Source organism: Coturnix japonica, chromosome 15 (assembly GCF_001577835.2).
Source record: "Coturnix japonica isolate 7356 chromosome 15, Coturnix japonica 2.1, whole genome shotgun sequence".
Lineage (NCBI taxonomy): Eukaryota > Metazoa > Chordata > Aves > Galliformes > Phasianidae > Coturnix > Coturnix japonica.
In genome coordinates, this window is record NC_029530.1 from 5,812,984 (window position 1) to 5,828,616 (window position 15,633).

The 15,633-nt window shown below is 44.5% G+C and overlaps 1 protein-coding gene across 2 annotated transcripts; it reads right to left on the reverse strand.

Annotated features, from left to right (window-relative positions):
- Positions 1-1,334: 1,334 nt before the first annotated feature.
- Positions 1,335-15,220, reverse strand: FOXN4 (forkhead box N4). Of its 2 annotated transcripts, XM_015878439.2 has the most exons (10): positions 14,962-15,220; positions 14,697-14,782; positions 5,832-5,995; positions 4,858-4,973; positions 4,664-4,774; positions 4,410-4,537; positions 3,907-4,003; positions 3,621-3,828; positions 2,287-2,670; positions 1,335-1,681 (listed from the first exon to the last, which is right to left on the reverse strand). In XM_015878439.2, exons 2-10 carry the CDS (start codon positions 14,777-14,779, stop codon positions 1,431-1,433), a joined length of 1,542 nt encoding a protein of 513 aa, XP_015733925.1. In that variant the 5' UTR covers positions 14,780-14,782; positions 14,962-15,220; the 3' UTR covers positions 1,335-1,430. The 2 variants fall into 2 exon arrangements, with proteins under 2 accessions (XP_015733925.1, XP_015733924.1); XM_015878438.2 differs by lacking the exons at positions 14,697-14,782; positions 14,962-15,220 and adding an exon at positions 10,640-10,915.
- Positions 15,221-15,633: the final 413 nt, after the last annotated feature.

The following is a 15,633-nucleotide window of genomic DNA, read 5'->3' on the forward strand; positions in this document are numbered from 1 at the left end:
TTACAACACAGCACATCTAGAACGAGGCGGGTTTCGTGCTAAGAAATATTGTTTATTTTGCAAAAAAAAATGAAGACAGTGTAGATGACACAGCAAATGATTAGTAATCACATTCGTGATGAACAATAAATTATGACTTGGACCATTGTGGCCTTCTAGAAGAGGCTGGCATGGATGCAGAGGTATCAGTGGACTAAATGCTACATTTCAATGTAGTTTTCAGTGTTTTTTCTTTAGCTGTTGGATGTTTCATACAGTTCCTTTTCTTTTTTTACCAAGCATAAAAGTGGGAGTATGTAAATCTAAAGGTCTAAATTAGATCCAGTTTTACTTGGGCTAATCAGAATGGGCAGGTGGTTCTGAACTGGTACAGTTACAATATTTGGTCTCTGAATTTAAGGGGGGAAAAAAAACCCACCAACAATGAGTTTCACAGTATCAAAAGTGCTTGTTTAACAGAAGTATGGTGTAATAAACAGTGATTAAAGTCGGGTCTTTGAAGGTGAATAACTTAGTGGGTGTAAAACAGGTTTACTGCAGCATTTCAAACAACGTGAACAGTGCTCAGTTTACATAATTTCTCTTCATAAGAATAAATATAAATAAATTTACACGCAGTAATACTGCCTAGCACAGAAAAGCACAACGTGTGGTACTATAAAAAAAGGGAAATCTAATCATTTTATTAAACGAGTCCTAAAAATAGGCATAATTCCTAAAAACTTCTAGCCAGCGATCAGCTTCATCATTCAGTAGCACCATGTCCTTCAAGGGGAAGGGCTTTGTTTTTAAGCCATGGATACAGCAGTTTTCTGCTATGGATTTCTCATTAATAATCTATTTCGTTCCTTTTTTCCCCCCTTAGCTCGTAACAATAAGTTAATAACAGTCATGTCAGACAAGTGGTAGAGGTGCAAATGCCTCCAGAACCTGCGTGTGATCTTTGTTCAAGGCAACAGTCATTTGGCAACGTGAGATAAAAAACGAATGTGGTCCGAGATCAACCCCTATGGACACGAACTCAGTGCTGATCCAACCATTGAGTTGCGTTGGTCTCTGTGTGCGTGACAACAGAACAACATCAACAAGTGAGTCCAGATTATAACATCAAGAAAATGCCTTCTCCTTAACTGGATTAATTTTCAGCTCAGCTCCATTAAGTTCCTACTGACTGACGCCTTCCAAGTCATTAAGAGCTCACCAGCCCTGCAACACAGCCATCCAACCTCAGTCCTGGCATGGATAAAGGTAGAGTAGAACTCCATGGGTACCGGTTTTGAATTATTTTGGCATCGCGTGCTGTGTCCCAGTAAACAGCCAACACCTTCCAAGTGTCTGCAGGAGGAGCTGTTTTATTGCTTTCAGGTTGGATTTGAAGGGCTGGGAGAAACTGGCCCCCTGAATTCAAGGTCCATGGAACGGTGCAGCATTCAGAGCAGAGCGATGGGTTTGTTGCCTTGAGGGTTCATGTACTGAGTTGCTGCTACGTTGTCCACGGGGGTGTAAGTGGTATAAAGGCCTGTGACCTGAAAGTCTGACAGGGAGTGATCGCTGCCACTGGAGATGGGGGTGAGGCCGGGAGTGCCCAGGTCACAGTCCGAGAGGTGCAGGGGTGAGTTGCTGAAGGCACCCAGGGTGTCAAGGCTGAAGCTGTCATCTTTCATTTCCTCCCATATGTTACCTTTAAAAGATTAAATTCCAGTCACAGCAACACATCCAACCTTATTCAGGCACTGCGGGCTGGGGGGGGAAATCAGTCCTTAACTAAAGGGTTTTAGGTGCTGCTTAGAAACAGCACAGTTTGCAGATCCAGAGTGCAAAGGCAGCAAGTGACTCATCCCCCACAGCCCTATGGGCTTCAGCAATCCAGTCCTTCCTGGATAGCTGCTATCATGTGCTGACCAGAAAGAAACACATGGATCACGCTAAGGATCTCCATAAGCCAAAGATTTACAAATGGGAGAAACCAGGGCATAAGTAGAGCTATGGTTTCGGAGGGATGGAGAGGTGTGGTGTCCCAGACCTTTAGGTGGACACGTCTATTTATATCTACTGCAGTGCCTGAACTTGAACCATGAAGGTAGCTTGCTTTCCTACCTGGTACAGGGTAGAAATGCAATGAGGAAGGCTGGGGAAGACAAGCTGCAGAGGCCAGCACCCAGCACAAGATTTCATCTCAGTTAATTCCATCCCAGTGAGTCCTGCTGAAGCCCTTGGATATATATTCAGCAACGACACAATCGTACAAATCCTGCCCTCCACTCCCCCAGCTTCCTTCTCCTATACCTTGCAATGCAAAATCCATAATGCTTGGGTCCAGAGTATCCACCTCTGTGTTCATGTCTGTGGTCATGTTCAGGTAGTCGGGAGGGGCACGGCCCATGGGGTGGTGGGGCAGAGGGCTGTGGCTGATGTCAGGCAGAGTGTGGAGAGGAGGTGTCTGTGCAGGTGCTGGGGAGTCCGGTGCGATGCGAGCCTGGGTCTGGATCTGGTGATGCAGAGGGACAGACTGCAGCGAGAGTGTCATGATGGGTTGGGGCTGCAGCTGGGAGATGGAGATTCGGCCTTGGGCTGCTGCCATGTGGTTCAGGGTAGGGATCTCGGGTTCTGCCTGTTTACTGGAGCGCCTGCAGTTCTCAGGTCTGTCGGTAATCAGCTTGTCCAGCTCCTCTGTGTGTGCAGTGCCCGTTCCCAAGGAAGAAAAGAGGAAGTTTAACCCATTTGTTCAAGTAGGTTCCTATCAAAGCATTTCATTCATTTCACTTGTGAGCACAGCTTTGCACTTCTGTAATAAAACCTAGAAGGCAAGCAGCACCTGTGACTGTGTGAGGAGCAGCACGGAAGGCAAGCTCTGACAGTGCAAACTGGCTGTTCAAAGAGCAAAAAAGCACGATCTACTTCCCTGCACCCAACCCATGCCCTAGGGGTTACTATGGAAGTTGACTAACACAGCTAAAAGGAAATAGTGGTCACATGAAGTTTGCACAGCGTGGGCAGCATCATTGGAAGGTCTCCTGCAGGCAGCAACACTTTGAATTCTGTTTGTTTCCAGGTAAGATTCACACGAGAGCCTCCTGGCAGTTTCAGTGGCACCATTGTTTTTAAGTAAAGGATAATGTTATTTATCAGATTGTGTATTAGAGAATTGACAGCAAAACTGCGTTGATTTTGCCAACGCTGAGCTGCTGAAAGCTTCAAAAACAAGCATGTGCTTTTGTAGGTAACAGTGAGAGTCTTAATAAGGAGTTTTGCAGAGCAATGAGCCAAAAAAAAGCCAATGTTAAGAACTGCCACTATAAATGCTTACACTGGAGGCAGTGTAACTCTTCATTAGGCCTTGGATGTGCTAGATAAGTTAGTTAGCATGCAGGTGATGATAATCATCTAGAATGTGGGGACCAGTTTATGCTGAGGGTTTCCGTCTCTGCAGCAGTAGTGACCCAATTCAGTGCAGTGCTTGGATACCATTTTGGCTGTGCAAGTTTAAGGCAGAGGTTGCTGGAAGGCCCAAGAGCTCTGTGCAAAGCCAGCTCTGTTCTGCAAAACTTATAGTTTGTTTTTTAATTCATGTATTCCTGGCCAAACAGACATTTTTAACACAATAATAATATAAGCCCTACCTGGGTTAGCCATGCTTCTGTGAATGGCAGCTAAGTCCTTCCGCTTCCACTTCTGCATCTCCTCTTCCATTTTGTCAATCTTGGCAGGATTGAGAGCCCACAGGCATCCCTTGCGAGAGGTGCCGCTCATCTTGTTCTCCACCTTCTCAAAGCACTTATTCAGGGACAGGTTATGACGCACGGAGTTTTTCCAGCCATCGGGGGCTGTCTGAAAGACACAGGAAGATGTCAGAGAAATACACTGAGAGCAAAGTAAGTGATGTTCTACTCCCAGCCGTACGCATACCTTGAAGTAGGGAAAGTGCTCCTTCATGAAGCTGTAGATCTCACTCACGGGGAGACTGCCTGTCTTGCTGTTCTTCAGTGCCATTGCAATTAAGCAACTAGAGGACAGAGAAACATTTAACAACGGGTTGCATATGCAGCAGGTTTCATACATCAGGTTGTCTTCTGGTCTAGCAATCTCAGCTCCATCTCTGTTCCAATATGAACACCTGGCTGAGCACGGGATTCCCCCTATATCTATAGTCAGTGAGTTTTCAAGTGCTCAGATGACACTCTCTGATCCTGCAGATTTTACTTCCCTGTGCTGTTTTTCTACCTTTATGCTGATGACCAGGAACAGTTTGCTTGTGCTTGTTCATTCCTGCTACCCCCCAGAGGCAGTTTCCACATAACTCTTGGGTGGGTGAATGGATTTGTGTTCCCTTCAAAAGGAATCGAATGTTCTTGCGCTGTCACACCTATAGTAAAGTCATCCCAAAGCAGGCTCTGCTGGTATCTACTCACCTGTATGAATAGATGGGCTTGGGGTAATGCTTTGGATGCAGTTCTTGGGCAGAGTGAGGAGCCAGGCGTGGCTGAGGATAATGTGGCTGGGTGCCATACGATGTGTTGTAGATCGCTGCTGGGTTACACTGTATGGAAAGGAAAAGAAGACTGTCCATGACTGTATGTAGGCTTAGGGCTTTTTCTTTTGAAAGAGTTCTAGAGATGATCTTAGAAGACACTCTGAGACATGGACCACAAGTAAATAACAGTACCTGTTGTGTACTCTGGGCTATGGCAAACACTTGCTGTGGATGAGGAGGGAAGAGCTGCTGCTGTGTCTGTAAACTAGGAGAGGGCTGGCCACCTACAGAGTACTGGCTTATCTGCAGGGACACAGACAACAGATGTGTCAGTCTTCAGATTACCAACATCTTTTCCTAAGAAGTGTTGCAAGGGTTGCTCTTACGTTTGTTCCATGTGATGAAATAGAATTCAGTCCCAGGACTCCCTGTGGCAGGCTGGCCTGGACATGAATCATTGCTCCAGGTGATCCTGTGGAGTGAATATTGCTTGCCACAGGACCTGTTTTGAAAAAGCAAATGTAAGAAAAGTGGAAGTATGCTTCAGAAAAGAGAGCTGATGGTTATTGGTAATAGATGCTGTTGAACACAGCTAAGTGTGGTGTGGTTAATCACATCTATGGCTTTCCATCCCAAAAGAACTCTGAACCTTTCACAGATTGCAAGGATGACTTCATGTCTAAAACTTGTTACATAGAGACTGGAAGATAACAGCTGTTTAACAGTCCTCAGCGCTGGTATGGACACAGAATCTTACAAAAGGAAAAACAACTCCAATCCAGAAACAAAACACAAATTCAGAGCTCTCTATACTCCAGACGGATTTCTGCTCTAAAACAAGCAAGATGATACGCTGAGCTTGCTCTGCAGAATGCCTTGGGGAACAAGTGTGTTTGCCTGAAGGATGTTCACAAAGAAAAGAAAGGCGTTCAATGAACAGATGCTGCAAGTCTGCATGAAGCAAACAGGTATGGGGTAAATAAGATACTCTTAGTTTTATCAGTGTTGAAACAAACAAGAAAGATTAATTACCTAATTTCCAAGCTGTTGAAAACCTCTGAAATACAAGTATTAAATACCTAGGCCCAGTTTCACACATGGCATTGGCAACTACAATGGGCAGAGCAGTCTGCTGGATCCTAAGGTTGCTGCTGTGACTGCTAGGACTCTGCCTCTGAAGTGAAAGACATAGATCAGTGGTATCAGAAGATGATGGGCTCCAGGTCTTCTGTCAGGAAGTGAAAAGTAATGTACCTAAAACAAACCTACTACTAGGAAAGCTGGAGTGTGTGGAGGGAAGTGAAAGGGGCAGTAGGCTGTATCATTTAAATAGCAGTTATTTACCATCCTAACAGTTTACCTGTCTGTTGTAGCATTGCATTCTGGGCACCAAGGCCAAAATCCATTCTTCCACTGGCCATCTGTTGTAACCGAGGAACATCAACAGATGTCAGCCACGACAAGGACTGCAAGTCACTGGGGAGGTCATCTTCGCTCAGCTGGGAGGGGTCGGAAGCTAAGAGCCTGCAGAACAGCACGAGAGGTTAGAAAAGAGTGGAGATGCTGCAAAACTGACCCTAGTAAGAAAGGGAGATGTCTGGGTTGCTTGCACTCATGAGGTCAGCAGGGAAACACATCAGGCTGGAATTCTGCTTGCAGAGTTCAGATGTGACCTTTTGTTTCACAGCTGGCCAGTTACTGACATCCTTTGCTTTTGAATCATGTGTTCCTTTGTACAATTGGAAATGTTTTAGTTAAGAAAACATTTTGTGCAGTATTTGTAGAGGAAGAAGGCATGGGAACCTGGAAGAGAAACTGCCCAGAAACAAAACCTAAACTGATCTGTCATTTTCACTTTTGTCAGAGATCTGTAATTGTATGGCCTTAAAGTAGAAGAAATCTGTCAGGACTTTTAACCTGACGAATTCGCATTAACATTAAAAGGCAGTGAGCAGCTGGCCTGGAAAGGTTTCTGTGTCCAGATCCTCCCCGGTTTGCTGCTGGCTTTAACACCTGGGGAGAGCTTTTCCCAGCCCTTGTACATCCCATTGGTGGGTGCATACGTGAAATTTCACAGAATGAACCATTGATCTTTTCCATTCAGAGATAGGAAGTTACTGATAATTAACAAGGAACCATGGAGTTTAGAAACAGTTCTCTCCCATACATGTATTAAAGCCAGCTGTGTGGCACTATTGCGTGCTTATTGCTAGATAACGATGCAGGAGTCTTAAAGAAATCTGGTCTCTTGCTAAAAAACACCTTTCATGTTCCATATGATTCCATGGCAGCTCAAAAGAACAAGCCAGAACTCCAGAGCCTGGCAGCCCTGCTGCATTCAGCTCCTCTATTTGTGACTCCCTGAAACAAACAGCAAAAGTCCCTGAAATTGTTATCTGGGAAATCCTTAAAGAAGAATGTAATTTGTTTGTTTGTAAAAAGGCTTTGAGATGGAGGAGGGAAAAGAAAAAGCCACGAGCAGGAGCCAAAAGCTAAAATCCCGGCCAGAAACATCTTCACATCTCTCTCCCAGCCTACCCTGTTTTCTTTCTTGTACTGTAGTTAAAGTGCAATAATTAGCATTGCCATGGTTACCACTGTTCAGTTATTTTGTAAGGCCTGGGACTTAAATACAGAAAAAAGGCTATCAGGTGACCACTCTCCTGGCCCAGAGATTGGCTGGATTGGAAGAAAACAAGAGCATTAAATGATTTGAAAACTGGGCAGGCTCATGTCGTTTGCAACAGTTGGGCCCATTCATTGTGAGCCGATAACCCATTGTGGAGCAAACGACTGTTGCCCAGTGGCACGTGGCCTTAATTGTTTTTGGGATTCTTGCTTAATTGTTTTTTTTTCCCCCACTCCTCCTTTTTTACCAACTCCACATTAATCTGGCTGAATGACAGCCGACACACAACACACATACACATGCCATCTGGCACCCCGGTCCCTGCCAGTCCTCCCAGACAAGTCAGCTCCCTCAACAAACAGTGGGGTCAGATGGGCGGTGAGGGTCAGCACCCACCGCACACGCCTCCTGTCAGCCCATGAATCCTCCACATGCCCTCTGCATCTCTGAGCATCTCCCTGCAGTGAGACTGGGGTTGTGCAGCAGCCTTCCCTGGGTGCCTTTTAGGGGAGAAAATGTCCCTGTTTATCCTAGTGGAGGATAAGCTCACATAGAGCTTCCCAGATGTGCATAGGAGTGGTGATCTGCTCTGGAAGACTGGGTGCTATCCAAGTGTGTAGACATGCAGATCCCTCATAGGACAGTTTGAGTTGGAAGGGAGACCCAAAGGCTGTCTGGCCTGCAGTGCAGTGCATAGGGACACCCACAGCTCCATCAGTGCTCACAGCCCCATCCCCTGACTGTGGGTGTCTGCAGGGATGGAGCACCACCATCTCTATGGTCAACCCATGCCAGCGCCTCACTGCCTTTACTGCAAAATGCTCATCTAATTCACTCTGGAAAGAGAGTAATACAGTAATACCTAGCATTGTATCGTCATAGGGTTCAACCTTTCTGACCTGCAAAAGCTCCTGTGGCCAGGCCAACTCCTAATGCATAAATACACACTGTAATATCATGTGCTTAGATTCCACTCCCCTCCACCATCCTTTCTGTCTCACATTTCAGGGTAAACTTCAGGAGTCAAAGATCCTCCCTGTAGATGGGTGTTCACAGCCCCTGGCACAATGGGGCACTGTAGTAAAAGCAGCCATTTCCTTTCAATGCATGTAAATGAGATAAATAGTGATACGCTATAATTAATGCACGCTGCTGAAAATGTCCCCAGCTGCACATTCCCCAGGGCAGCCTGGTACGTAAGCTGAACTCCTACACCCTATGCAGGAAGGTTCCAATTGCACCAAAGATGTTACAAACATAATATTATCTTTTAAAGGTGTGGTGGAATGATGCAATTCCATTTTTATCCTTCTCCTTTCAACCCTCTGCAGGAAAAAAAAGCTGTGTCTGTGTGTTTTTACCCTAGAAAGGTAAGTGCATTAGTAAGAACCCACGTGATGTAGAAGATTTATGCCCCAGCTCTATGTGTATCTTGTTTGAAAAGCACCCAGGGATCTACAGTATGTGATATAGAAGTGCTCAGTATAACGTTAGTCTTTGCTATCTGCTCTGTTGTACGTTGCCCAGAATATTCATCCACTTGAGATAAGTTCCAACAGAGCTTGGCCACTGGCCGAGCTGCACGAGGTTTACTTGAATCTGGATGGATAACATGGAAAGGAATCCCCTTATGCAGAGCTTATAGACCTTCCTGCCAGCAGTCACTGGGGAACTGGACTCTTGCATTGGTTGTACGTATGACCAAGATCACTTGAGTCTGTTAGCAGAGCACTGACACAGATAGGAGACACAGGAGCCTGGAATGGCAGAACTGAATTTGGATCTACATTTGTAAATCTAACCTCACCATCTTCCCCCACAATGAGCTGGATCTACTGAGCTGAATCTAATGCAGTTCATTGCTGCAGGAACTGCTGTCAGGGTGATCAGGCCACTTCTACACCTGCAAACTCTGGTGCATGAGGAACTTGACAGTGGAGAACACAGCATCCATCTCTTCTATGGTGTTATAGAACAGCCTTCCAAACTCCTCTGCTGAGGCTAAAGAAAAGCCTGGCAATGACAAGTATGCCTTAAAATATTTTCTCTCTAGGTAGTTTAGCCAATAACCGAGAGTTCCAGTTTATAATGCTGTATGTAAAGTGACATATTTCTGTAAGTATTGTGTCTTCAGAGGACTCTAAAAGATGCAAAGCACTCAAACTGGTTGATGTTGCAGGGTGAGTCTGGTGCAAAGGGATTAGAGCGTGGCAGCAACTCAGCATTGCCACTGTTCTAAACAAACCCAGACCAAAACACTGTGGCTGTATTTGACATATTCAACTTCAACCATAGTGTTCTAATGTCTCTCAATGGAAAACTTTCATTCTCCCTGCCAGCAGTGACACTGGAGCATAAGTAATGCAGCTTCAAGCAGAGGCAGTCAGCAGTGATAGATTCTTAATTAGCTGCTTGCAATGGTTCATCCAGAGAGCGATGATTGAACAAGAAGAATCCTACAAAAACTTTCTCTTGAAGTGGTTCTGAGAAGCTGTTTTCTTTTGTCTGGGGTTACGTAATGGCCTCAGAACAAGCGCGGCGCTTTCTGATACGTAAAGCAACACAAGGAAAACAGTAATGTTTTGTTCTCCATGGTGAGAATTATTCTGTTTTACTGAGTCAACCTGTCTCCTTTTGTTCTTCACTCTGACTGTTCTGCTCTTCCCATCTTCCCCCTTCCCTGCACTGTTTTCCACCCTCCACAGCCATCACTCCCTTTTCTCCTTGCTCCTGTGCCAGCTGCTTTCACTGCTGCTTTTGGTCTGCAATTCCACTCTGCTTTTTGAAACCACTCTACCCCTCTATTCCCAAGTGCCCAGCCTGCCTTTCTCTTCCCTGTCTTCAGGTTTTTAGTCATTTCTGGCCTTGCTGAAAAGAAGAAATTAGGCAGCTGTCCAGGAATAACCAGAACATCCCACCTCAACTACAGCTCAGGAAACTTTGGGTAAGGTAAACCAAAGCAAGTGAGGAAAAAGCAAATAATTACCCTGACAGGTGTTGGTCTTCTCCTTTTCATAACACCATGGCTCAGAAGAGAAGATAATTCTCCCAAAACCTTCTGCAAAGATATTTCTGCTCTAAAAGAACCAGTCATAGATGCGCTGTAGGAGACTTTTATACATCTCAGCTCGGAGTTTCACAACACCCCGTTACCTCATTTTGGTATGGGATGAAGGGAAACTGAATTACAAGTGACCTACATGATTTGCTTAAGCCCAACAGGAAGTGAGCAGCAGTGTCAGCACTGAATACAGGGCTCACTCCTTGCTCTGCTTCACCCACGCAATCACTCTTTCTTCCTGTAGGTTAAGATTTCCCAGATGCAGCCCGTACCTTCATCTACAGAATGCTTTGTTGGAAAAAGAAGAGCTGTGACTAACGTCAAAATAAGTTTCTTCTTAATGCAAAAATGTGTTGAAGTATCTGGTGCTACGTGAATGTTTTGTGTGAAAGTCAGTATTGTTGCCTACCGGGGAAGCTATTTTTTCCTTTAACGTTGCTTCAACTGCTATTCATTAGCATTGTACTGATTTACTTGCCTTGGATCCTGTGCAGATAGTTAATCCAGTGTAAAAGGGACATGAAATATGCTGTGATTTGCACTGTTGTGAGACCTTTCTCCCTTGCAGGAGTTGTGCTGTGCTTTCTGCAAAGGCGAGATGTGTTCAATGGGCAAAACAAGAGCGGTGAGCCCTGAGCACGTGAGGTTTCTCCCAAGAACGATGAAAAAAATAATGCAAGTTTTTTGCTTCCTTGTCTTGAGCTGAAGGTCAAGCACCTTTTATGAGGTAACACAGGAGCTCAGTTCTGGTTTCACTGGAAACAGAATAGCCTCAGAATCTTGCTAGGTACTGCCCTGCTACCAAGCAGTCCTCCCCAGCTCTGCAAGACAATTTGAGAAGCAAGGGCCACTATTTCTTTTTTTATTAATACTGATTAGCACATTTCAGGAACTGCATAGGAAACAGTTGAGCTAATCCACTTAAATCAATCCACTGCGGCCTGAGTTTGACTGATTCCTAGGAGGTTTCTCACATTTTTTTGAAAGAATGAAGCAAGTCCTGTGATGAAATTCCTCCGACACATCGAGTCATTATCTCACTCCCTGTCAGACACACATGGTGTCAAGGGAATGGACACTGACATTTTCTTCAGGAACAATTACGGTGTTGTTAGTTATGCATTTGTAACCTTTTGTCTGCAGAAATTTACTTCATGCAAACCCCCAGCCTCCATCTATCCACAGGATTGACTGTGGAAAACACCCAACTGTAGTTTGCTCCAAAACCAGCTATGAGACTTCCACTTAGGAGAGCTGAAATGTCCCGAGTGCCATAAAAGATAAAGGCTGTCCACCGTTTTTGCCACTGTAAAGCAGTCGTGTCTAGAACATAGGGAATGTAGTGGTTATGTGTTGGTTGTCCATGAGGACTGTGGACATGACAATCCAAGGCTTATGGGATTTGCTGCCAGGATTAAGTAGTCGCTGAATCAATGGTTAGAGAAAGTAAAACCATAACTGTTCAGGACATGAACTAAAGGTCAGCTTAACCAAAAAAAACCCCATGCTTTTAAAGCATAGTTTGATGCCAAACATCAAACCATGACAACTGTGCTTGTAGAAATTCAAGGATACAGGAAAAAAACAGAATTAGACTATCTGATCAGCTCAATATTGACCACTGTATTGAAGGATCAAAGAGATGATTAAAATGGGAAGAAGAGGAATACAGTCTGCTAACATATTGAATACTTTATACTCAAGTCCAAGCCTACCTTTGCCAAGTCAAAAGTAAGCTACTGTAAATCTGTTATTTTCCTTTCATCTGCCTCACTGGGGCTTTCAAATCCTAAAGGTTTCCATGTTAAATCCAATTCTGCACTTGTATGCATTGCAATAGATCTTTTACTTCTCTCGCACCAGTTATTAATGTTCAGCGAAACTAAACTCCAAGAAAACAGATTGTAAATGTCAGTATTCCTTATATTACTTCTATTCAATATTGCTTGAAGCTTTCACAAGGCAAATAATTCAAGGGCCAGCTCCAAGCCTACTGAAGATTATGGGAGCTCTCCATTGGTTTAGAAGTCTTTGAGTGGGCTCCTATAGCTTACATAGCTTTGTGCTGAAACAACACAGGAGCACCACTGCAAGGTAAGCACGTACACTGATTCAACATAAAAATATTTACACTGCCACACAATATTCAGTTATTCTTTATAATTAGCCAAGCGTTGAAGTCTCAATAGTTTAAAAATCCCAGTGTTATGATTCTCTGCCTTTATCCCCTGAAATGTAAAATGAGATTATCAGCAATACTTGTCACTGCAATGAAATACTGAAGGTAGCAGTGTTTTCCTTGGGAAAGTGATAGAGTCACTTTTTAGCTAATACAAAGCTTTACTTTGCATTGGTAGCCTGGCAGTGACAGCCCCAGAGAAGTGCTGGCTCTAATCATTCCCAGACAATATGATGTTTTATACCTCACAGAAGAGATGGTTGCCCAAGATAATTTTATCAAGGTGCCAACAGTCCAGGTCTTTGCACAGCAGCTTAATCCTCCTAACTACTCTACATCAGATTTGCTGCAGATGCTTTAGATGCAGAGAATTCTGATGTCTGCTAAAATTTATCATTTTTTCCTCTTATTTCTTTTTCTTTTTTTTAATTTAAAAATCAGTCATTTCGAGATCTATACATACATGCATGAAAACTGATAGGTATGTACTGCTTTGATCCCCAGCTCACATGCACACACACACACACACACACACACTCTCCCCCCTTTTCAGCATTTTCTGCTGTAGCCTCCCAGGAAAGCCTGCTCTCCTCTAAGTCCAATTGCCCAATTGAAAGATTCCAAGTGAGACAGAAGAGTATTCTCAGCCCAGACCCAGCCTCCCACTCACTAATTGGAGGCCATTCCCCATTTTGCGGAGCCTTGATGCTCCCCCATGGAGCACTCAGGACTGTGGGTTCCAGTCTTGGACTGTGGTGACAGCAGGAGAGTAAACAGAGCTGATAGAATTTGACAGGTCTATTCTTTTCTTAAAATCATTCAGTCTAAAAGATTTTCTTTTACATAATCCAAAGTGTTTTCTCATGAAGTAGGACAAATACTGCTCTGCATTTATGGTGCAGTTCAGATTTTATGCATTTTTATCAGAATTCGCCACTATTAAACAAGGTCAAATAATTCATTTTAAAGCTGCATTAAAGAAATCACAAACGGGTTAAAAACTTCAGAAAACTCCGATCTTTGAGTTCAAAATGTTTAACAAAGATTAAAAGTAGTTTTTAAAAGGAGCTGACTTCCCAATAAAGGAGAAACTCTTACAGTTCCTTTATTGGTGCTAAGATAAATTCTGTTCATCTCAAGGGGGGGAAAAAAAGGTTTTTTTTTAATGAGTTAAAGAATAATTCTCCCCATAATAATGGTCTTTGTTAAGGTGGTGAGCTCTTCAGGGCACCGATACAGACTTAAACGTAAGTACCCAACAACCTCTCTCATACACACCCCTCATTAAATACCAAATATTTCTTTGTAAATATTTACATAGCCAACAAAATGTCTGGAGCAAAGAATGCTTTAATAAACAGCAAAACAGAGTTTCACAACCCTTCTTCCGCAGTGGCTGCGGAGGGTATAACAAATCACTTGTTGAGCTGCGAGGGGCTGTAGCGCAGTGTTTGCATTTTGAATAGAGAGAGGCTGATAGAAGAATACCTGCGGCTGAGCGCTGTTACCCACAGAAATGTGTGAAAACAACCTCAGGCTGGGAGGGAGGAGAGAATCTCTCATTCCTCATTTGAAAACAGCAACAAAAAGTAGGAAAAGGAGATTTTTTTGTGTGAGAGCCAGATCGTGTCGTTATGGTTTTCTTGGCGCTTGGCATCATGTGACAAGATGTAACCTAACTTAACCCAGCGCACTGTAATTCATGCAGAACTATCCCATGACTTCTAACAATGGTTTTGCATGATGGAAGATGTGTATTGGTATAGACAAACTGTCAGAGGCTGTTGGCAAAACCAGATTTGCTCTCACTAATATTAGTAGAGATAATACTTCAGATAGATAGATAGATAGATAGATAGATAGATAGATAGATAGATAGATAGAGATATAACTAGTGCTTTGGAGGACTATGTATGTACTTGCTTGTCTTAATGAAAAATTTATCTGGTGCTTCAAGATTTAGTCTTTGCACAATAATGCAAAATGTGACCTGAAAGGAAAGCTTTAGGTAATCATGAATTAACAATAATTGATGTATATGTTGTCCAGCAACACTCATACATAAGACAGAGGGTGGGAGGTCAGCCCGTGGCTTGAAAGGTGCATTTAACCAATATGGCTTAGGATCTAAATACTTTAAACAGGAATCAATCTAAGTAAGCAATGAGTTATAACTGGGCACCGCTTTGTTCAGCTCAAGAAGAGCAAGAAAAGAGGAGCAAAAGAAATGACACAGCTGACTTTTTAGAACAGGATTTCCATCCTTTTGCATAAGGAAATGATGAGAACCGTTTGTGTGCCATCAATCAGCAGGTTTTGGTGGTGCTGTGTGGTTCTCCACCATAAAGCCCCTCACCTGTACTCCTGGGCAGCGTGCTGGCTGTGCCCTGAGCTCCGGATGAGTCCTGACATCATGGATGGCAGATCGCTCTCTATCATCTCCTTTAGCAAAAAGAAAACAAAACAAAATTAAAAATTAAACTAAGAAAATTAAAAAGGGGGGGATGGGAGGGGGTTATTAGTAGGAAAACATTTATAGGCACTCATGCAGTAGCTATCCAGCACTTCAGCAAGGGGAAGGGACGAACAAAAATCCAAGCCCCAAACCCACACCCACCAACCTGGCGGCCCTCAGGGCCCGGCGTTGCTTCTCCCCCCTTCAGTGGGACGGCTCGGTGCTCGTCGGGCTGTTGGGAGGTTGGGAGCGGGGCCGTGCGGGGCCGGAGCTCCCGTCGGTGCTGCGGCAGGGCCGTCCTACTGCCCGCAGTTTAAATTTCCCTCTCAGGAGCTGTCCAGCCTGGAGCATGCGCGGCCAGGGGGGGGGTCAGGGCCGGGGCAGGGCCGGGTTTCCTTACAGCCCCCCTTCAATCACACCTCCCCTTATCCCCCTCCCCACTGAGGGAGAGGATCGTGACGAGAAAAAAAAAAAAAAAAGAAAAAAAAAAATGAAGCACCAATGAAGCACCAGATGAACTTCTCGCAACTTTCCAGAGGGTTAAAAAAAAAAATAAATAAATTAGAATAAAATAAAAAAGGAGGAGGGAGAAGAGAGGAGGGGGGGGAAAGAGGAGGAGGAAGGGGGGTGAGGGTGGGGGGGTATTCAAACGTACGGCGGGTTTGTTTGTGTGTGTGGAAAGGAGAATGAAATCTCTAAGGGCAGCACAGCCCTTTGCCGGGCTCGCCCCGCCCGATGCCGGCCCCGCTTTTCCCCGCCGCTCGACCCGCCGTAGCCGCCAACCCCCGAACGAGCCCGGGAAGCCGCCCGGGAGATGCCCGCTGAGGCGCGAGGGAGC

Bases quoted from the DNA above. Each gene is read 5' to 3' on its own strand.
- FOXN4 (XM_015878439.2), bottom strand. From the start codon at position 14,779: ATGATAGAGAGCGATCTGCCATCCATGATGTCAGGACTCATCCGGAGC. The intron at 2,671-3,620 runs GTAGGGCTTATA...CTGCACACACAG, and splicing joins CAGAAGCATGGCTAACCCAG to AGGAGCTGGACAAGCTGATT. The intron at 1,682-2,286 runs GTATAGGAGAAG...AATCTTTTAAAG, and splicing joins TATGGATTTTGCATTGCAAG to GTAACATATGGGAGGAAATG.